We start from the raw sequence: 21,910 nt of genomic DNA, 5'->3' as shown, positions 1-21,910 counted from the left end.
ACACTTAGCCATAGTGGGGAGCGAGACCCGACTAGTTCCATACTACCAGGACCAACAGAGAAGTAACTTGGTGCCAGGAGGAAGGTCACGGATCACCAGGCAGCACCATTGGGGACGGGACCCGAACTAAGCTCCCCTCAGCAGCAGCAGTATACAGAACTTTGGTTTATCCAGTTGTCGGTGTCAGCTTAATGGACTGATTGAGTACGAAAGTGACCCCTCTGCACCCAACGGCACTCCCCAAACACAATCACTGAGTCCCGGGGCATCCCCCCTACCCGTGGAGGGTTCTAACACCTGGCTTCCCCACTCCATCGCCCTCGGGTACTCCCACTTGCAGCGGTGGTACTCCACATTACCACACACCACGGGTGGTGTCACGAACTCTAAACACAATCCCCTGTAAATACCCCCAGCATTTGAGTGGCCGCACGACACCCGGGTCCGGACACCCCTCGAGCCACCGCGGATCCGGATCCAAGCAGCCCGGCTGCTGGCACGGGGGTGCCACAGATGCTTGTGCATCTTTTTCTACCACACTTTTTCCTTCCACTCAGCTTTCCATTAAAATGCTTGTATACAGCACTCTGTGAACAGCCAGCTTCTTCAGAAATGATCTTTTGTGGCTTGCCCTCCTTGTGGAATGTGTCATTGACTGCCTTCTGGACATCTGTCAAGTCTGCAGTCTTCCCCATGATTGTGCAGCCTACTGAACCAGGCTAAGGGGCCCTTTTAAATGCTTAGAAAACCTTTGCAGGTGTTTTGTGGTAATTATTCTAATTTTCTGAGATAATGACTTTTGGATTTTCATTGGCTGTAAGCCATAATCATCAATATTAACAGAAATAAACACTTGAAATAAATCACTCTGTGTGTAATGACACTATATAATATATGTGATTCCCTTTTTGTATTGAATTACTGAAATAAATGTAACTTTGTAATAATATTCTAATTTACTGAGATGCATCTGTATAATTCATGCAAAAAGATGTTACTTTGTATTATGCTAAATGATGATTACAGCTGCTTCTAAAGGGTTAATCTACAAAAGGATGTTATAACGGCTTGAAAAGGGTTCATCTGACTCTCTCACGTTATATACATGCATATATACATGCATAGTCATCCTCAACCACAACACTGAAAAGTTGTGACTGGTTTTAACTTTGTCAAAATAATGAGACAGTCTGGAGCCCACTTTAGCTATTTCCAGTCTCCCTTTCTTAAAGTTCAAATGATTTCATCATGAAATTTGACAAGATTTTTTTGTTTTGCTAATTACAGGGGTTATTCGGTCTTCTAATAAAGTCTGCAGTCACTCTACGTGACTGCAGACTGCTGAATCCTCACAATGTACGCAATGCATGTGTATTGAGCCACAATCATCTAGTAGGATTCTAACTGAGAGTATGACTATCGTATATTTGATAATGTGACACTGGAAAATCCTCACTTTGCACTTTAATAATTGTATGTATGTCCTTATTTGTTCTTTTAACTTATTAGTAAAAGTTAAGTTTTATTAATTCAGTTACTCAGCTGGTTAGACAGTGTGTATAGTACATTGATAAATTATACATAACCCTTTGAACTTTTTCACATTTTTTCACATTCCACCCACAAAGTTAAATGTAGTTTATTAGGATATTATGTGATGATATACCATCACTAAGTAGAAGTAATTGGGAAGTGTAAAGTAAATGATACATGGTTTTCTAAATATTTTAAAAATATAAATCTGAAATTGTGACATGCATTTGTATTCAGCCCTCTTCCAATACTTTGTAAGACCACCTTCTGCTGTAATTACTGCTGCAAGTCATTTGGGGAATGTCTCTACCAACTTTGCACATCTAGAGGCTGAACGTTTTTCCCATTACTCCTAGCAAACTAGCTCAGTGAGATGAATGGAGAGTGTGCACAGCAACCTTCAAGTCTTCCAAGTCTTGCCACACATTGTCAATGGGATTTTGGAGCTATTTACACACATAAATATACTTTAATCTAAATCAATTACATTCTATCGAGCCATCAATGGAGGCCTTAGAACCCAGACCCTCATAATCTGCAGACAATTAAAGCGTTTGCCAAATATAAAAAAACTTCCTTAAGGGTACGCTCACACGAGCGTGAAAATCGGACGAGTGCAATGCGAGAAATTCTCGCATTGCACTCTGACCAATGTCAGGCAATGAGGTTGAGCTGTTGGTCAGCTTTTCTCGCATCCAGATTCTGGATGCGAGAAAAGCGGCAGTGTGGGGCCCCGAGGTGCGGTGTCGGTGCAGCTGTGCATTACCTTCAGGGACTCCACGCGGCTGGATCTTGTCACAGGTAGGAAATCCTCTATTTTGATTGTCGTGACGCCACTCTCAGAATTGCGGTCAGTGGAGACCGCCACTGCAGGTTAGGGGTGCCTGGGGCCGATAGTGGGTGCAGTCAGTTGTAATAGCCTCCTGAGAGTGAGGCATGCCCCAGGGCCCCGTGTAGATGTGTGGAACTACAAGTCGCAGAATGACTCACACGCACAAGCAGAATGTCTTTCAAGGGTTTTACTCACTGAGGGTGGCAGGGTGAGTAACCCGGGCGTAGCTGGGATGAACCAGGCTGGAACCAGGTGTCCTTCAGGCTGACTGATGAGGGTGGCTACCGACTCGCCTTCCTTAGCCCTTTGTGTTTTGGGGTAACCCCTGCTTGAAGCCCTGCTGGGGTCGCCCAGGGAAGTTGCTGGTGCCTCTCTCCCCTTCCTTTTGGCCCGTTTGCTTGTAGCCTGGACCAGGTCACTCCGGCTGCTTGCCTCCTGTGAGCTATGGGCCCTCACTTTGCTACGTGGCTGTGGACTCTGTGGTGTTGTCTTGGGGGTGTAAAGTGCCCCCTCATGCAGGTTTGGCAAAGGACAGGTGAATCTATCCCTGCACTGGGACCTGTTACCCGGTTGGGCCTGGTAACTCCCTGACAGTCTCCTTACTCCCCACTCCGTTGCTCTCTCTTTAGCCGTGGGTGGATTTCGGGCAGCACTACCAGGTGACCGTTCTCCCCCGTCGGTAGCCACTGCGCGTACGTTGTCAGAATTGTGTCGAGCTCCAGGGTCGGCTTCTGCTCTCCCTGAACTTCACTACCCAACTCCTCTCGGCTCACTCCACACTCCTGTTCCCGCCTATGTCACCTAGCAACCAGGCTCTCTACCACACCCCTTGAGTGGAGATGGAGGCCTCGCCCCCTCCTGGGATCCCCAGGGGTCCTCCCAAAGGTACATGTGTGAGACCTGATCACTATGCGCCTGTGTAGTCACACCTCGGTCAGCCTTCTGGATTACCTGTTTTGTACTGTCCCCAGCATGGGTGCAGTACTCAGTGGTGCCTGACCAGGTCAGGGGCGCCACATTCCCCCTTAGTTATCACCAGCACGTCCTCGGGCTGCAAGACAACATTTTAAAATGCGTAAAACAGTAAAACATTTTAAAACCACCAGGTACCATACATCACCACCCTCCACCCACAAGTCCGTTAACCCACCCAAAACCCTCTCAGGAGGCAGGTCACCGGTTTCTTTTGGTAACCAGGTCTGGGCCATCCGTTTCCCCAGACCTTTCCTCCAATCTTCCTCTCCCGTTGGCCGCGCCTTCAGCCACTTCTGGCAGGATGTGGAGGCGGCTTTCATGGTCTGGTGGTTTCAGGGTATACCTGGCCTGGTGGAGCCGCGCCTTCAGCCTCTTCTCAGCAGGATGCAGAGGCGGCCTCCACAGTTGGTGCCGACCAGGTACCCTCTTTGTGGTGGAGAGCCAGGCCCCATAAACAGGCGTGCTCCCTGGTTGCAGGCGAGCCAGGCCCTTAAACAGGCTGGCTCTGGTGGTGGTACCTCTGGGGTAACTATTTACACTGCGAGAGTTTGTGGCTATAGCCAGTTCATAGCCTTAAGGTTCATGGGTTAAAGTGCAAAAAGAGGTTTCTCACATTAGTTCATGTGGGCACATTTCTTGAACTTGTAAACGTTGCAAAACTTGTCAAAACTTGTAACTTCTGTACTTTACTTGCTTTACACAGATTCCTCCTCACCAGGGCTTGGGCCTGTAGGGCTGTGGCACCTGTTGCTTTCTCCATCTCTGTCATCATCTGTAGTGGTCTCATCAATGGGTTCTTTATCTTTTCTTTCCTCTTCTTCTGTATCTGTTTCTTTTTCTCCTTCTTTATCTTGTAGTGTTGAGACAGCAGGGTTTCTGTAGGGATTTCTGGGGCATGGTGTGACATCTAGTGCGTACCATCCGCGTTCTCCTTGGTGTTTGGTGAATTCTACCGGGTCTCCTATCTGTAGGTTTCTTCCTGGATGTCCTCTAGGTAAATGTGCTCTTACATCCCTTCTGTTCACAAAAATGCCCTCCTTTACACCAGGTGCTACTATAAAGCCATATCCAGACCTTAGACTGAAGTCTTCTACAACTCCTCGAAAAAGTGGGCCTCTGACCTGGGATTTGGCTCTTCTCAAGGACCGCTTTTCCTCTAAGTCTCTGGCCGTGACCTCGTCCTTCTCCTCGGGAGACTGCTGTGCAGGTGGATCCCTTGTCCTACTGCGGCGCCGTGTCCTGCGGGCTGGGTCCTGCCTGACTGCCACCTCACCGCTTGCAGGCTCCCAGGTGATGTATTTGGACAGATCTTCTTCAGCGGAGGATGTCGGGCCCTCTTCATCCCAGCGGGAGTACGGCAGCATCTCTAGCTCTTGAATTGGTGCTGCATCCGCTGCTGACGGCTCTGGGGTCAGCTTCTCAGCTTTCTGGCCTCCTCTCCCCCTTAGTTCTTCTGAGCACTCCTCTTGTGGCAGCGCTAGGGATGGATATTCATCAGCAGGCCAGGGCGGTGGACTCTTTGGCGTGGATGTTGCAGGAGTCTTCCTGTGGGTGTGCGGGGGGAGCAGATACCGGTCCACCATCTCCTTTGGGAAGTGGGCCTCTAGATCAGCCTTCAGCTTCCAGTATTCGGGGTCCTCCCCCAGCATGGACTTCCCAGCAGGGACTTCCTTGGGCTGGGGAGTGATGTCTGCTCTGGCCTTGCAGGCCGGGGTAGATAATTGTACAGTCTTGCCTTGGCGGGCCGCGACTGGCAGGGCGGCGGCCTGAATCAGCGTCGCTGTTGTGGCCGGTTCTTGGCGGGCCGGGCTGGGCGTCGCTGCAGCGGTCTGGGCTTGGCGGACTGCACCTGACTTGGCGGCGGCCTGGGTCAGCGCCGCCGCGCCGGGCATCTCTCCAGGGACCGCAGGCATGGCAGCAGGGGTCGGGGCACTCGCGCTGGCAGGGGCAACACAGGACTCACCCATCGGTAGCATCATCGGGGCCTGAGTCGTCGCCGCTCGGTCTGGCACCCGTCGTGCGGTTCCCCTCTCGTAGGCCTGAACCGCCGCAGCCATCTCCTGCAGCTCCGCAGGTCCCTCTCGGATCTGCTGCACGATCCTCGCTTCCAGTCGGTTACTGAACTGGGCAAGCTCCCAGGACCACCAGGCAGCGGAACCCGGCTCTGGGCTCCTATCTTCAGACGCCATCTTCACCACGTCGTCGCTGCTCTGCAGATCTTTTCTCAGCAGCAGGCCTCCGACTCTTCCTTGCAGCCTCAGTGCCAGTTCCTTCACTGCCTTGAACTCTTCTCCCAACAGCAGGCTTATCAGTCTCTGCTCTGCCTTTTCCAGCAGCAGGCTTCTGGCTCCCTTTCCTTCCCGACGTCCCTGAACGCCTCCGCTCTCATCACTTGCGAGACCAGGACCCTGCAGGGGATCTCTGGGTAGCCACACCTCTTCGTGGGCGGTAACTTCTCCCAGCGCGGGCTGCTGTTGTTTTTCAGCGCGCTTTTCATGGTGGCAATATGGCGGCGCTTCCAATTTTCCAAGCGGACCGCCCAGGCACATGGTCACCTGTCTGAACAGGTCTAGTCCTTATCCTGTTCGTGACGCCAGGAATGTGGGGCCCCGAGGTGCGGTGTCGGTGCAGCTGTGCATTACCTTCAGGGACTCCACGCGGCTGGATCTTGTCACAGGTAGGAAATCCTCTATTTTGATTGTCGTGACGCCACTCTCAGAATTGCGGTCAGTGGAGACCGCCACTGCAGGTTAGGGGTGCCTGGGGCCGATAGTGGGTGCAGTCAGTTGTAATAGCCTCCTGAGAGTGAGGCATGCCCCAGGGCCCCGTGTAGATGTGTGGAACTACAAGTCGCAGAATGACTCACACGCACAAGCAGAATGTCTTTCAAGGGTTTTACTCACTGAGGGTGGCAGGGTGAGTAACCCGGGCGTAGCTGGGATGAACCAGGCTGGAACCAGGTGTCCTTCAGGCTGACTGATGAGGGTGGCTACCGACTCGCCTTCCTTAGCCCTTTGTGTTTTGGGGTAACCCCTGCTTGAAGCCCTGCTGGGGTCGCCCAGGGAAGTTGCTGGTGCCTCTCTCCCCTTCCTTTTGGCCCGTTTGCTTGTAGCCTGGACCAGGTCACTCCGGCTGCTTGCCTCCTGTGAGCTATGGGCCCTCACTTTGCTACGTGGCTGCGGACTCTGTGGTGTTGTCTTGGGGGTGTAAAGTGCCCCCTCATGCAGGTTTGGCAAAGGACAGGTGAATCTATCCCTGCACTGGGACCTGTTACCCGGTTGGGCCTGGTAACTCCCTGACAGTCTCCTTACTCCCCACTCCGTTGCTCTCTCTTTAGCCGTGGGTGGATTTCGGGCAGCACTACCAGGTGACCGTTCTCCCCCGTCGGTAGCCACTGCGCGTACGTTGTCAGAATTGTGTCGAGCTCCAGGGTCGGCTTCTGCTCTCCCTGAACTTCACTACCCAACTCCTCTCGGCTCACTCCACACTCCTGTTCCCGCCTACGTCACCTAGCAACCAGGTTCTCTACCACACCCCTTGAGTGGAGATGGAGGCCTCGCCCCCTCCTGGGATCCCCAGGGGTCCTCCCAAAGGTACATGTGTGAGACCTGATCACTATGCGCCTGTGTAGTCACACCTCGGTCAGCCTTCTGGATTACCTGTTTTGTACTGTCCCCAGCATAGGTGCAGTACTCAGTGGTGCCTGACCAGGTCAGGGGCGCCACAGCAGCATGCTGCGATTGTCTGCGAGAGCCGTATCCCTCGCACCCATTCAAGTGAATGGATGCGAGAGATACATCGGACTGCACTCGGATGTTATCCCAGTGCAGTGCGATATACGCACAGGCTGACAGTGGAGGAGATGGGAGAATTAACCCCTCCCTCTCCTCCGCTGCACCCGCACTCAGCTTCACAGCTGTGACCCGATCGCAAGATCGGGTTACAGTCGCATGACACTCGGCTCACGCTCGCAGCAGAGCCTGAGCCGGGTGACATTAGCATATCGCATCCGATGCTCTCGCATCGGATGCCATACGCTCGTGTGAGTCCAGCCTAAAGTTTAGTTACTCCTTAAAGAGTGACTAATTATTTTTCAATAACTTTGTCCAGCATGGAACGTTAGGAAACTTTTCACTTTATTAGGGTACTTGTTTTAATTCCCGTAAAAGAAATATATGTACGGGACTTTCAAAGAGTTGAATCACTTTTTAAAGTGTTTTTCTCATGTGAGCTTTAGGCCATGTGTCCACGCTGCGGAAAATGCGCGGATTTTGCCGCGGATTTCTCGCGGAAAAGCCGCGGATTTTCCGAAAATCTGCAGCAGCGGCACTTCCCAGCCATTTCTATGGCATTTTGGAAATGCTGTGTCCATGCTGCGGATTTTTCCGCGGCAGATTTGCCGCGGATTTTGATCCGGAAAAATCTGCAGCATGTCAATTATTGTTGCGGATTTTGATCCGGATTTTGGCTATAGAATAGGGAAAAAAAAAAATCTGCATCAAAATCCGCGCAAATCCACGGCAAAAAAAAGGTGCGGATTTGCCGCGAAAGTCGCGGATTTTCATGCAGAAAAATCCGCAGCAACATTCTACCGTGGACACATAGCCTTAGGAGTGCACCACTTACAGGCCTCCAGCTTCCTGCATGCTAGGGGCAGTTCGCTCCTAAACAATCAGTTCATGTTAGCGGTACTGTTGCGCTGCTGACCCAAACTGTACACTCTTGGATCTTGGAAGAGATGACAGCTTTGCATATTGTCATGAGCTGTCTGGATCCGTACACGCGGATTACTACTACAGTGTCGGACTTTGTTCACATTGCAGAGTCCGACAGGCAATTTGGAACCTCTTACGTGCTCAGCTTTGCTGGTCGTCGGCCGAGTTGTTCCACTGCTCCAAGCTATGCAGGAGTTAATCCTTTTTGGAGCAGTATAAAACTCTTCTGAAAGTTGGGTTGCTCATTACCATCCACAGCTGGTTTCTTCCTATTTACGGTTGGGTAGTGTAGTAGGAGATAGTTTCAGCATAGCTCCAGCAATCCTGGTTTCAATGGTTATTCTGTTCATGGTGAACTACAGTTGCTTTTCTGCGTGGTGTGAACGTTCCTCTGTTGATAGTTTATTCCCTATCCATTTTGGTATTACCCTATACACATATTGTATAGTGTATTGTATGTGTTCGGGGTTTTGTTCTCCCTTGTCCGTGTCTTTTCAGTAGGGGTTTTGTTACTAGGTCTCCGGACCACTGTCAGAATGGGGGAAGTAAGACCAGGGCTCGGACAGGAGTCAGGGTCCCGCTGGGGGCTCAGACTTGGCCACCATAAAGCTTACCTCCGAGATAAGGGACAGTGCAGGGTTTCAAGTCTGAGGGCCAGCTTAGGAGACCCTGTTCCGCCAGTACATACTCCGTGACACCTATACAGAATTGAAAGAGTATAGTGGCTCTGAATCTGACTAGATTTTGATCTGGATTTTTTTGCAACTTTCATTAAATACTGTGGAGTAGGAAAATCCACTGAAAAATTCACAGAAAAATTTGTGTCAAAATCTTCATGTACTTATGAGGCCATTAGGAATTACAACTCTTGCAAATATCAAGCCACCAGGAATAGCAACAAATTAACATTTGGAGTACCACAGTGCCAAAATTTACCATCTAGACAGCTAAAAAGTAACATATATAAATGTAAAATCTGGCAATAATGTGACAAATAATATAAAGCCATTTTTATTGTTTTATAAGCAGCATATTGAAAATAATAAAATGCACATTAATAACAAAGTTTTGGTGAATTTCAAAATTTTACCTTAAAATATATAAAAACACATTGCATATATAAAAGGGGTCCCCAAACGGCGCCAAATGTGGCTCACCTGCTCCTCACATCTAGCTCACCTGCTGCTCACATGTGGCTCGCAATCAGTCACTGGGAATGTACAGAGCTGTGGGACCATCTGTTTCTCAGGGCCAGCGCTCTGAGGGGCCCCCAGCCTTTCAATCATAAATTTCAGCAATAGTACAAGTTCTGTACTATCGTTGAAGTTTCCGTAGTTGCAGAATGACCTTTGGTGACATCACAGTCATGTGACTCATCTAAGGTCCTAACGCTACACTGCGAGAGTTTAGGCCTGCACATATGCAGTGTCAAGGACATGGAGACCTCGCCTCTATTTAAATGTATGCACATCTTTCAGGCATGAATACATTTGAACAGTGCGGCTACAGGACTGAGGCAGAGGAGCTCCTCAGCACCGCACAATGTACCATCATCACCACGGCTGCAGAGAAGAGGAGGAGGACGCACAGCTAAGCACTACAGAGCAGCGGAAGAGGACATGTACAATAATTTTAGATGAGGAAACTGTGGGGGGAGGAGCGGTGTTACTTTACAAGGGATATTATGGGGTAGTGGGGGACTTTTATGTGCCACATTATGGGGCAATGAGGGACATTATGGGTGAAAGGGAGACATTATGAAGCATATTAGAACATTATAGGGTAGTGGGGGACATCATAAGATAAATTGGGACATTATGAGGCAATGAGCGACATTATGGATGAGTGGGGGACATTATGAAGCATATTTGGACATTATAGGCAGTGAGGGACATTATAAAACAAACTGTGACATTATGGGGCAATGAGGGACATTATGAAGCATATGGGGACATTATGGTGAAATGGGAGACATTATAGACTAAAATGGGACATTGTGGGGCAATGAGGGACATTATAAAACATTTTTGGGAAAAGGTGGACATTAGGAATAAAACTGGGACATTATCGGGCAGTGGGGGACATTATAGAATAATTTGGGACATTATAAAGTAATTTGGGACATTGTTGGGGAATGAGAAGCATTATGGGGTAATACGGACATTATGAGGCAAATTGGTACATTATGGGTCAATGAGGGATATTCTGGGGCAAATGTAACATTATTGAGCAAATTGAATGGGACATTATGGGGCAAAGGATGAAATTATGAAGCAAATTGGGACATTGTGGAGCAATGGGGGACATTATGTTGTAATGAGGGTCATTATGAGGCACTTAGGAAGGGGATTGTGAAAGGCAGCATAGAATAATGAGGAGTGCGGGGGAATTTATGCTGGGATGTAGTATGGGATATATGGAGATATTATAGAAAGGGCAAGTTTTGGGGGGACATTATGGAAAGGGGCACTTTGTGGAGCTATTTTGGAGGGGACCAGTGTGTGGGGGGATATTTTGTGCAGGAAGTAATTAACAACCCCTTCTGATTCCACTTGTTTCCCCAGACATTATTAAATAAAGGGGGCCAGGATGGGGGACATTATTAAATAAAAGGGTCCAGGGTGAGGGACATAATTACTATATGGATGAACAAAAGTCTGATGTAGTGTAGAAAATTGGTGAAAAAGTGTGCAATATGCTCTGGAAGGGATCAGCTATAAGTGACCGTGTGTTATTTTCTGTAGAGTCGCGTCATGGCAAGAAGAAGGCGGTCAGCACCAGATGAAGAGGAAACGCGAGGATGAATACCTTCAGCTAGAGACATCACTGGTAAGATAGTGTAGTACATGTACACACTCACTACTATATACAGAGCCCCTGTGTATAATGTCACTAGGGATCACTGTATTACCTGTACACTATATACAGAGCTCCTGTGTAAAATGGCACTGTTGATAATATTAGTGTTAATAGTATTGTGGTTTTTATTTATGATCCTTATTGTAGTATTATATGTCCCTGTGTGGAAGTAATATGTGGTCTGGTCACGTTGTGGTGGTATTTGTCTCTTATGTGTGCTATTATTTGGTTATTATATGGTCTGGTCATAGTGTTGTGGTATTTCTCTCTTGTATGCGGTAACATTCGTTACTACGTATTCTAATTATGGTGTGATGGTATTACTCTTGGATTCTTGTATATGGTTGTATTTAATCACTATATATTGGTAATGTTATTTGGTCATAGTGTCGTGGTATTTCTCCCTTGTATGTGCCTGTATTCAGTCACTATGTGGTGGTAATATGTTGACTAGGTTACAGTATGGCATTATTTCTCCCTTGTATGTGGTTGTATTCGGTCACTATGTAGTGGTAATATGTCGTCTGGTCACGGTGTGCCGGTCTTTCTCCCTTGTATGTGGTATTATTGGTCTTGGTGGATTGTGTTGTGTATGGAGGTCACTTTTTTTTCTGATATCAATATGGGGAAGATTCTTTATTTCTAATTGTTGTTCCCTGTTTTCTACTGTTAAATTGGCTTTGACTATGTCTTCATCTCTACAATGTGGCTCTCGACCAACTTTCAAAGTTGAATGTGGCTCTCAAGGAAATAAAGGTTGGGGACCCCTGATGTAGAATGTAAAACCAACTGTTCACATTAGTTTCATTGTGTCTATTTAAAATGGAGCAATGACATCTCTGCTGGACCCAATTTGTAACAGACACCGACATATTTTGGGATACGTTCATTCAAAAAATAAAATTAAAATATATCCCAAAAATACTATCTAGCCTTGTGTTCTTTATCTCTGCAACACTTATACGTTCATATGTGTATGGGTGTCCATATAAAAATATTAAACATACAAATATATACAGTACAGACCAAAAGTTTGGACACACCTCATTCAAAGAGTTTTCTTTATTTTCATGACTTTGAAAATTGTAGATTCACATTGAAGGCATCAAAACTATGAATTAACACATGTGGAATGAAATACTTAACAAAAAAGCGTGAAACAACTGAAAATATGTCTTATAGTCTAGGTTCTTCAAAGTAGCCACCTTTTGCTTTGATTACTGCTTTGCATACTCTTGGCATTCTCTTGATGAGCTTCAGGAGGTAGTCACCGGAAATGGTCTTTCAACAGTCTTGAAGGAGTTCCCAGAGATGCTTAGCACTTGTTGGCCCTTTTACCTTCACTCTGCGGTCCAGCTCACCCCAAACCATCTCGATTGGGTTCAGGTCTGGTGACTGTGGAGGCCAGGTCATCTGGCGTAGCACCCCATCACTCTCCTTCTTAGTCAAATAGCCCTTACACAGCCTGGAGGTGTGTTTGGGGTCATTGTCCTGTTGAAAAAAAAATGATGGTCCAACTAAACACAAACTGGATGGAATAGCATGCTGCTGCAAGATGCTGTGGTAGCCCTGCTGGTTCAGTATGCCTTCAATTTTGAATAAATCCTCAACAGTGTCACCAGCAAAGCACCCCCACACATCACACCTCCTCCTCCATGCTTCACGGTGGGAACCAGGCATGTAGAGTCCATCCATTCACCTTTTCTGCGTCACACAAAGACACAGTGGTTGATCCAAAGAACTCAAATTTTGACTCATCAGACCAAAGCACAAATTTCCACTGGTCTAACGTCTACTCCTTGTGTTCTTTAGCCCAAACAAGTCTCTTCTGCTTGTTGGCTGTCCTTAGCAGTGGTTTCCTAGCAGCTATTTTACCATGAAGGCCTGCTGCACAAAGTCTCCTATTAACAGTTGTTCTAGAGTTGTGTCTACTGCTAGAACTCTGTGTGGCATTGACCTGGTTTCTAATCTGAGCTGCTGTTAACCCGCGATTTCTGAGGCTGGTGACTCGGATAAACTTATCCTCCGCAACAGAGGTGACTGTTGGTCTTCCTTTCCTGGGGCGGTCCTCATGTGAGCCAGTTTCTTAGTATGGTTTGATGGTTTTTGCCACTGCACTTGGGGACACTTTCAAAGTTTTCCCAATTTTTCGGACTGACTGACCTTCATTTCTTAAAGTAATGATGGCCACTCGTTTTTCTTTACTTAGCTGCTTTTTTTCTTGCCATAATACAAATTGTAACAGTCTATTCAGTAGGACTATCAGCTGTGTATCCACCAGACTTTTGCACAACACAACTGATGGTCCCAACCCCATTTATAAGGCAAGAAATCCCACTTATTAAATCTGACAGGGCACACCTGTGAAGTGAAAACCATTTCCAATGACTACCTCTTGAAACTCATCAAGATAATACCAAGAGTGTGCAAAGCAGTAATCAAAGCAAAAGGTGGCTACTTTGAAGAACCTAGAATATAAGACATATTTTCAGTTGTTTCATGCTTTTTTTTGTTAAGTATTTCATTCCACATGTGTTAATTCATAGTTTTGATGCCTTCAATGTGAATCTACAATTTCCAGAGTCATGAAAATAAAGAAAACTCTTTGAGTGAAAAGGTGTGTCCAAACTTTTGGTCTGTACTGTATATATACAGTACAGACCAAAAGTTTGGACACACCTTCTCATCTCTAGAACAACTGTTAAGAGGAGACTTTGTGCAGCAGGCCTTCATGGTAAAATAGCTGCTAGGAAACCACTGCTAAGGACAGGCAATAAGCAGAAGAGACTTGTTTGGGCTAAAGAGCACAAGGATCTTTGAGATCTTTAGATCCAACCACCGTGTCTTTGTAGAAAGGTGAATGGATGAACTCTACATGTCTGGTTCCCACCGTGAAGCATGGAGGAGGAGGTGTGATGGTGTGGGGGTGCTTTTCTGGTGACACTGTTGGGTATTTATTCAAAATTGAAGGCATACTAAACCAGCATGCCTACCACAGCATCTTTCAGCGGCATACTATTCCATCCGGTTTGCGTTTAGTTGGACCATCATTTATATTTCAACAGGACAATGACCCCAAACACACCTCCAGGCTGTGTAAGGGCTATTTGACTAAGGAGAGTGATGGGGTGCTACGCCAGATGACCTGGTCTCCACAGTCACCAGACCTGAACCCAATCGAGATGGTTTGGGGTGAGCTGGACCGCAGAGTGAAGGCAAAAGGGCCAACAAGTGCTAAGCATCTCTGGGAACTCCTTCAAGACTGTTGGAAAACCATTTCCGGTGACTACCTCTTGAAGCTCATCAAGAGAATGCCAAGAGTGTGCAAAGTAGTAATCAAAGCAAAAGGTGGCTAGTTTGAAGAACCTAGAATATAAGACATATGTTCAGTTGTTTCACTCTTTTTGAAGTATTTCATCCCACATGTTTTAATTCATAGTTTTGATGCCTTCAATGTGAATCTACAATTTTCAGAGTCCTGAAAATAAAGAAAACTCTTTGAATGAGAAGGTGGGTCCAAACGTTTGGTCGGTACTGTGTATATATACAGTGTATATATATATATATATATATATACAGTATATATATATATATACAGTATATATATATATATATATATATATATACAGTATATATATATATATATATATACAATATATATATATATATATATATATATACGGTATGTATATTTCTTAATATAATTGCATGTGATGTCTATGCAACTAAGAAATTGTTTAAAAGAACTGAAGTCCTCAGTGGTTGATACCTTTTAATGGCTAACTGAAAAGATGGTAATAATAGCAAGTTTTCGAGACTACTCAGGTCTCTTCATCAGGCATGGTATAACACAAAATCTGAAGAGTCACATATTTATACACAACAGGACATAGAATAGTGCACTAAAAAAAACCCCAAAAAAAAACAAGTTATATGAAACAGAACTATCACTATGGCAGGGGGGCAAACTGTTGTGACCATAAATATTGCTGCAGTTCAGTGTGAAAGTTTTATTGTCCTCTAATTAGGGTCTGGTCCAGTGCTGTAACGCGCTCGGATGGTCAGAGGAGCACATCTCTTAACTGATGTAAAAAGACATGAATCCATGAGACACATTCATTCCTGCTCTGAATGTGTCAAAGGTCGTCATAAGTTTGTACTCCCATAGTCTCCTATCTCTCTGGGACTTGAAATTCCCTTTCAATACCAGCAATTTCATGTCCATGATGCTGTGGTCTGGGTTACAAAAATGTTTGGCCACAGGTAGATCCATCCTTTTTTCTCTAATTGTGTGGCGGTGAGAATTCATCCTTGTCCTGAGCTGTTGTCCTGTCTCCCCTACATACAGACCCCCAGTTGGACATTTGGTACATATAATTAAGTACACCACATTGGTTGTGGTGCAGCTGAAGGTACCTGGGATCTTCAGCTGCACCACAACCAATGTGGTGTACTTAATTATATGTACCAAATGTCCAACTGGGGGTCTGTATGTAGGGGAGACAGGACAACAAAGAAAGATCGCGAAAGATCGCAGGAGGACCTGGAAGCCATGAAGACGTGTCAGGCGTATTGTAATCATGAGTCTCCTGGGAAGAGGGGGTCTGCTTTTTTGAGAGGGTAAACATACCCTCAACCATGTTTTTCCAAAAATAATACCTACTCCAAAAATAAACCTTAGTGCTTTTTTAGGGCCAAAAAAGTATAAGACGGTGTCTTATTTTTGGAAAAACATGGTATCAGGCCACCGGGAATAACAACAAATTAACATTTGGAGTACCATAGTGCCAGAATTTACTATTCAGACAGCTAAAAAGTAACGTATATAAATATAAAACATGGCAATAATGTTACAAACAATATAAAGCCATATTTATTGTTAATAAGCAGCATTTTGAAAATGACAAGAAGCACTTTAATAAAGTTTTGGTGAATTTCAGAATTTTACCATAAAATATATAAAAACACACATGTATTGTGTGAAACCAACTGTTCACATTAGTATCATTGTTACTATTTAAGATGCAGCCATGACATCTCTGCTGGACTTAATTTGTAACAGACACCGACATATTTTGGGATACGTTCATTCAAACAAAATTAAAACGTGACCTTTGTGTACACTTGATTATTATGTATTGTCAGTGCAAAATAATTTAGGAAGCACTTGGAAGGTGAATTTGGCTAGAAGTGTTAGCTGTTTGGCTACTTTTTGGGTCGGTATTGTCATCATTTTCTATTCTGAAGGCTCTTTCTAGGGCATCTTGAATGGAATGATTCTTCTTCTGCTTCCATTTTTTCCCAATAATGAAATAGATATACGGGTCAAGTGTACAATTAAGCACTGTACCATAGAAACTAGCAAAGTGAAAAGCAATCATATGCATATTTGATGGTACAAGTCTGAAATATATTGCAAACCATCCAAAATTAAATGGGATGACAGAGAAGATAAATATAATAACTGCAACGATAATGATGGTGTAGAACTTGGTTGGATACCGCTGGTTAAATGTCCTCCTTACTTTAATGAGCAAGATAGTACTTGAAATGACCATGATTGGTAAGCAGATAACAATGGATAAACCAAAAGTCATGATCTGAACTGCTGTACACTCTGAAGTAGGTTTAAAAAAAGCTTTATCTGGGCACACCAAGTTCTCCGTGAGAGACTCGGCACATCCAAGGAGCCAAACTGAGGCACAGACGATAATCGACAAGTTCTTAGGCCGATGGCACTGGTACCAGATGGGAAATAGAACAGAGAGACATCTTTCTAAACTGACAGCCGTCAAGATAAACATTCCTGAATATTGTGCAATGTCATTAAAGATTTCTAAAAATATGTAAAATGAATCTCTCCCTTGAAAGTTTGGTTTTGGATTCATTAGTGTATTGATGTACATCATTAGTATTAATGCACTAAATATCAAAAAGAGGGAGTCAGCCACTGTGAGATTGATGATGTAGATAGTATAGTTGTTCTTCTTTATCTTGAAGCAAAGATACCAAAATACAGTAATATTTCCAATTAAGCCAATGATACAGAGAACTATGCAAATAGCAAGTGCTATGGTGAGCTGAACGTTAAGATAGCCAGCCCTTCTCTCCGCTGTACTATTTTGGTTGATGGTACTTGAAGTTGTATTATTCATGTTTCGGGGAGTTGTAGTGGCACATAAATCGTCTTTTTAACCTATTAAGAAAAATGGTATATAGCTTACTGAGAATTCTCAAAAATAAGCTGATTGCATTCATATTTTCACTTTAATATTTTAAATGCTTTATCATTCTTAAAATACAATATGAGCAAACTATATTCTATAGCAATACTTTATTAATATAACATACATTATCTGTGGTAGGATGATGTTTAAATATGTTATGGTAAGTAGTAGCTAAACTAGATGATATGGTGAATACAGTCTACTTGTAGATTCTGTTAATGACTGTACATGGAAATCAGGTTACTCCATGGACACTCTTTGAATTGCCTACTCTGTTTAACAGGTCCAAGGTCCAACACTCTGGATTTCCCTCTTTCACTCCTGTTTAGAGATGTATCCTTCACTGTGAAGGCCCTTGAATTGCATCCATGAGTTGCTGCTGGCAAGATAGTGGTAGAACAGGTTTATAGCCCTGTTAACCCTGCTGTTCTGTTCGGGTCATAGTGACCCGTAGACAATTGTTTGTGGCCCTGTAGATGTTTTTCTAGAAGTTTCTAAAATTTGAGGTTACTTGACTTTTCCTCATTTGGGAGGACCTATCTATGAGTATTTTTTTTTTTTGTGTTTACTTTTAGCTACACGCAGATTTGTACACTTGTCGTGTTCGGGTCATAGTGACCAGTCATCATTTATTAAAGCTGTGAGGCCATATTTTCAGTGAAATAAAGGAGTTATAACCTCAGTTGGGTCTATTTATTGCATGTACTATTGTATATCAATTTATTTATTTCCTAAATTATTTCAATGGGGTCGTACACACGATCTGCCGGGTGTATGCATTGAGATCTGCGCACCATAAAAATGGCTTTATATTGATTATTTTCGGTGCACAGTCTATACTAAAATGTAGAGCGCATCCAAAGAGATCACTAGGTGTGCACTACACATGTATATTCTGCGCAGAACGGACTGCACAGAACGTGCTGTGTAAGAGGGCCTTATTTTGTAAAGCTGAGCTCTAAAGGCCTCCAAGTTATTTTTTTTTGTAAGTCTGTCTTCCTGGCTTATCTCCTTGTTTTCAGAGGGGTTCTTATCTTCTCTGCTCTTATTAGTACACAGATGCTAGCACACTTAGCCATTTGACCTTTGCTCAGGAAAGTGAAACCATGGCCTCCACAGCCACTTCTACCCCCATGTCCTCTACCAGCAGTGCTTCAAGACTAAAAAGAAAAAGGTGCAGCTATTGCCCTTATTCTTGTGATAATAAAACAAGTATTACATGTTCTGGATGCCAAAAATTGTTATGCAAAGCCCATGTTTACTGTTCTTCATGCAAGAATACATAAAGTAATATTACCATGTGAATATGTTCAAATTGAAGTGTTTATTATTTTTAATTTTTTTCACAAAATGTTTGATTTGCTTGTTTTGGTTTGGCTTTTTTACCACATATGTGTAGTTTGCTATTTTTCGTTTTGCTTATTACTAAGTTTTTTCTAAATAAATAAAAAAAAAAAAATTTCAATTTCATTTTTCTTTTTTGTTTTATTTCCAAACATATCCCATACAGTCTAGTAAGCGAAAGGTATAAAAATAATTGAGTTAGAGTATCTAAAGTCAAGATTTAATAAACCGGGTCATAGTGACCCAGGAGTAATACAAGTGTATAGTACATGGGGACAGAACATCAGAGTTAAGAAGGAACTAGGAACTAAGGAAAACACAGGATCTGATGAAACTGATTTCGGAGGATAGCCAGAGTCAGAGCTAGTAAAACTGAATCAGAGGAAGAATCAGCCAAGCAAAGGGTTAAATTACTCCAGGTTTAGCAAATTGGACAAATAAAGTATGAAACCTATACAGGTCTGATATATCTGGTAAAGGCTTCATAAGCATCTAAAATGGTCCCTTAGTCTGTTTCAGTAGGCTACACTATCATGGGGAAGACTGTTGACTTGACAGATGTCCAGGAGGCAGTCATTGACACTCCACAAGGAGGTTAAGCCACAAAAGGTCCTGAGCCTCATCATCTTGTCAACTTTGTGCATTATTGAATAAAGACAATTGGGTTAGTTATTTTAGAGAAATTGTGGTACTTATTAAGTATTAACCTGTACCTTACATTTTTAACCCTTATATGCAGCACAAGTAATGGATAAGGGTCAGTATGGGTACTCTAACATTTTTTATGCTACTCAGATTCATAAGCATCAAGTGGTGATGTACAGTACATTCAATATGTTTCTATCATAGCTAGAATCAACCATTTTAGCACTTTGTGCACAATAGCACTTCCATGGGATTGGTCCAGACAGGTTAGCCTTTATTGAATACTTACATCCACCTGCTTTGGGCACTCATCATCCTATTGCTGAGTCACTGATTTTTAGTGATCAGTGAGCACTACCATGCTTGGTATTCTTAAAGAGCAGGTAATGCTCGGATGGCCGCAACTCGAGTACCCGAGTATAATGGAAGTCAGTTGGGAACTTGAACATTTTTCAGGGAAATCTTTCAGAAAAATGCTTGAGTTCACCATTGACTTCCATAATAGTCGAGTACTTGAGTCGTGCCCATCAAAGCATTAACTGCAATCCAGAAGGTCCATAAAATAACCCACCACACAGAGGGTAAAGTAGTCCAGTAATGGGATAAATGTCCCTTGGATGAGTCATAATCCTTTAGCAGTCCTTTTCCAGGGAAATCAGGGTTTCTCAATGGCTTTCTGGGGTGCTGCCTGTAGCCACAGCCTCTCCCCAGAGGATCAATCTTCCTGCTTGTCTCTTGTCCTTCTCAGCCAGACTGAATAATCCCTTAGGTAAGATGACAGTTAAGGTGGATTCCAGACCCCCTTCCCCCATACCTAGGAACAGATGCATTGCAGGGGGTTATTAACCTGCAGACAGGACAAATAATACATAGAATGGGCAGAGCACCACGCCTAAAATGCGAACCTACACAAAATGATACACAACCCACAATATCACACCATCACACTAACCATATTTTATTTTTTGTTTTTATTTTTCTTTCAGTAATACCATAATCATACTTACCTGCAGTTTACATGGCATTTTTACTGTAAAAACTAAACCTATTTAACAATGTTGGGATTTCCATTCACTCCCATTTTTTTCCCAGTTTCTAAGTATTCTGTATGGTAAATTGAATAGTAATATTCAAACTACAACTCATCTCACAACAAGCAAACTCTTCATATGGCTACGTAGACATAAACTATAGCTCCACGATTGAAATCAGGAATTTTTTACGTTTAAATATCTGAGCGAAAATTTAGAGGACCAAAGAGAAACCTGACTAGTCTGGTGGACACCCTTGGCTACCATGTCCTTGCAAAGCTCCAGTTGATTGACAGGTGTTTCACTATATAATTGCATGGGAGACCTGTCAATCAGCTGGAGTGATGCAGGGAGAAGCCTGTTCATACATTGTCTTTTTTGAAATGTCAGAGTTAAACATACTTGTGTTGGACAGGTTCCCTTTAAATAGTTGGTTAATACTGATATAGACAGAGGCACAGCTTTACAAACAAAAACTCTAGTAACATAATAACTGTACACTAACAGCGAGAGATCAATCATGGGCAATATTTATTTACATCTGAAAATGGGGCATTAGAATGAGCAAATATTGCATATTGCACGTTTCCAACAGATCCTGGAAATCTAAAACCTCCTTGTAAATATGAAGATATCATCCAAAATTTTTTTTTCTAACACTCTTTTCATTTTGTTATGTACATCATAAGAGTCAGCAGCATACCTGGAATTAATTCTTATATTATTCAAATAAATTCTAAAGCATTGCATAATTATTGCACAAATTGAAGTGAGGCATAGTAAAGGAGCACGTCTTAGTTACCAGTATGCAATACTATATCAGACAATCACAGACGAGGACAATAGAATCTGGAAGTGAGAGAGAAGAACCAACCTGTAGTGTCTCTTTGGTCTTCACCGAGTTCTGGCTTTCCCAATCAATTCATTTTATAATGAGAATAGCTGTCCCTGCCTCTCTGATAGCTCTAATTATCATCTAATGCTTAATAGGTGGAGCTACTTGACATAATAAAAGCTGTAGAACATAAGTACGGTAGTTCCCGCACAGCATACAATGTTATAATTACATACATAATGTAAGTAATAATTATTAACACAAATATACAGGTTAATTACAAAATACAAAGCTAAAGGTAAAATGTAAAAAACACTGTAGTTTCACGTCTACTAATGACACGTTTTTACAGTAAGATTGTAACAAATATGAAATGTACTTATGTGAATTACGTCTGACATTATCTTTGAGAAAATGATTGAGAATGTCTTTTTGCCCTCAATACAGCCTTTTCTAAAGTTCTAAAGTTCCTGTTTTCATTAAACCTGATTTTAAGCTGCCTTTTGTGGTCGAAGTAGACAATTCTGCTGTAAGCATGGGGCTGTTCGTTCACAGAAAAAGAAAAGAATGGTTACCTTCATCCCTGTGCTTTTTGTTTTCAGACGTTCTCTCAAGCCGAATTTAAAGGCAAGGTGTCGCTTTTTTATTTTTGTAGTAATAATAGTGATTATGAATTCAAGTATTTTTAATACAAAATTAAACTCACTGTTTATTTAGTTTTTATTTAACTCTAGTTTTACTGAAACACTGGGGGCTGCCATCTTGGATTTGCTGTGTGTAACAACAGTTACCTCAAATACGGCAGCCTCTGTGCATAGAAGACAGTTGTCGCTCTCCAACCCTATGTCCTGCACTGTGTCTGCTTTCTGCTGTGAGCTGGATATGCCCCCTTGGCCGTCCAGATCACAGCAGAG

At 43.6% G+C, this 21,910-nt stretch overlaps 1 protein-coding gene across 2 annotated transcripts; it reads right to left on the bottom strand.

Annotated features, from left to right (window-relative positions):
- Positions 1-15,764: 15,764 nt before the first annotated feature.
- On the bottom strand, positions 15,765-21,103 carry LOC142244268 (mas-related G-protein coupled receptor member D-like). Of its 2 annotated transcripts, XM_075316473.1 has the most exons (3): positions 21,036-21,075; positions 19,420-19,944; positions 15,765-17,110 (listed from the first exon to the last, which is right to left on the bottom strand). In XM_075316473.1, exon 3 carries the CDS (start codon positions 17,067-17,069, stop codon positions 16,071-16,073), a length of 999 nt encoding a protein of 332 aa, XP_075172588.1. In that variant the 5' UTR covers positions 17,070-17,110; positions 19,420-19,944; positions 21,036-21,075; the 3' UTR covers positions 15,765-16,070. The 2 variants fall into 2 exon arrangements, with proteins under 2 accessions (XP_075172588.1, XP_075172587.1); XM_075316472.1 differs by lacking the exon at positions 19,420-19,944 and having other exon boundaries at positions 21,036-21,103.
- Positions 21,104-21,910: the final 807 nt, after the last annotated feature.

Source organism: Anomaloglossus baeobatrachus, chromosome 6 (assembly GCF_048569485.1).
Source record: "Anomaloglossus baeobatrachus isolate aAnoBae1 chromosome 6, aAnoBae1.hap1, whole genome shotgun sequence".
Taxonomy (NCBI): domain Eukaryota; kingdom Metazoa; phylum Chordata; class Amphibia; order Anura; family Aromobatidae; genus Anomaloglossus; species Anomaloglossus baeobatrachus.
The sequence above is the reverse complement of the archived record's forward strand: the minus strand, read 5'-3'. Positions and strand labels throughout refer to the sequence as shown.

Excerpts from the sequence above, each read along its gene's own strand:
- LOC142244268 (XM_075316472.1), bottom strand. The coding sequence starts at position 17,069 with ATGAATAATACAACTTCAAGTACCATCAACCAAAATAGTACAGCGGAG.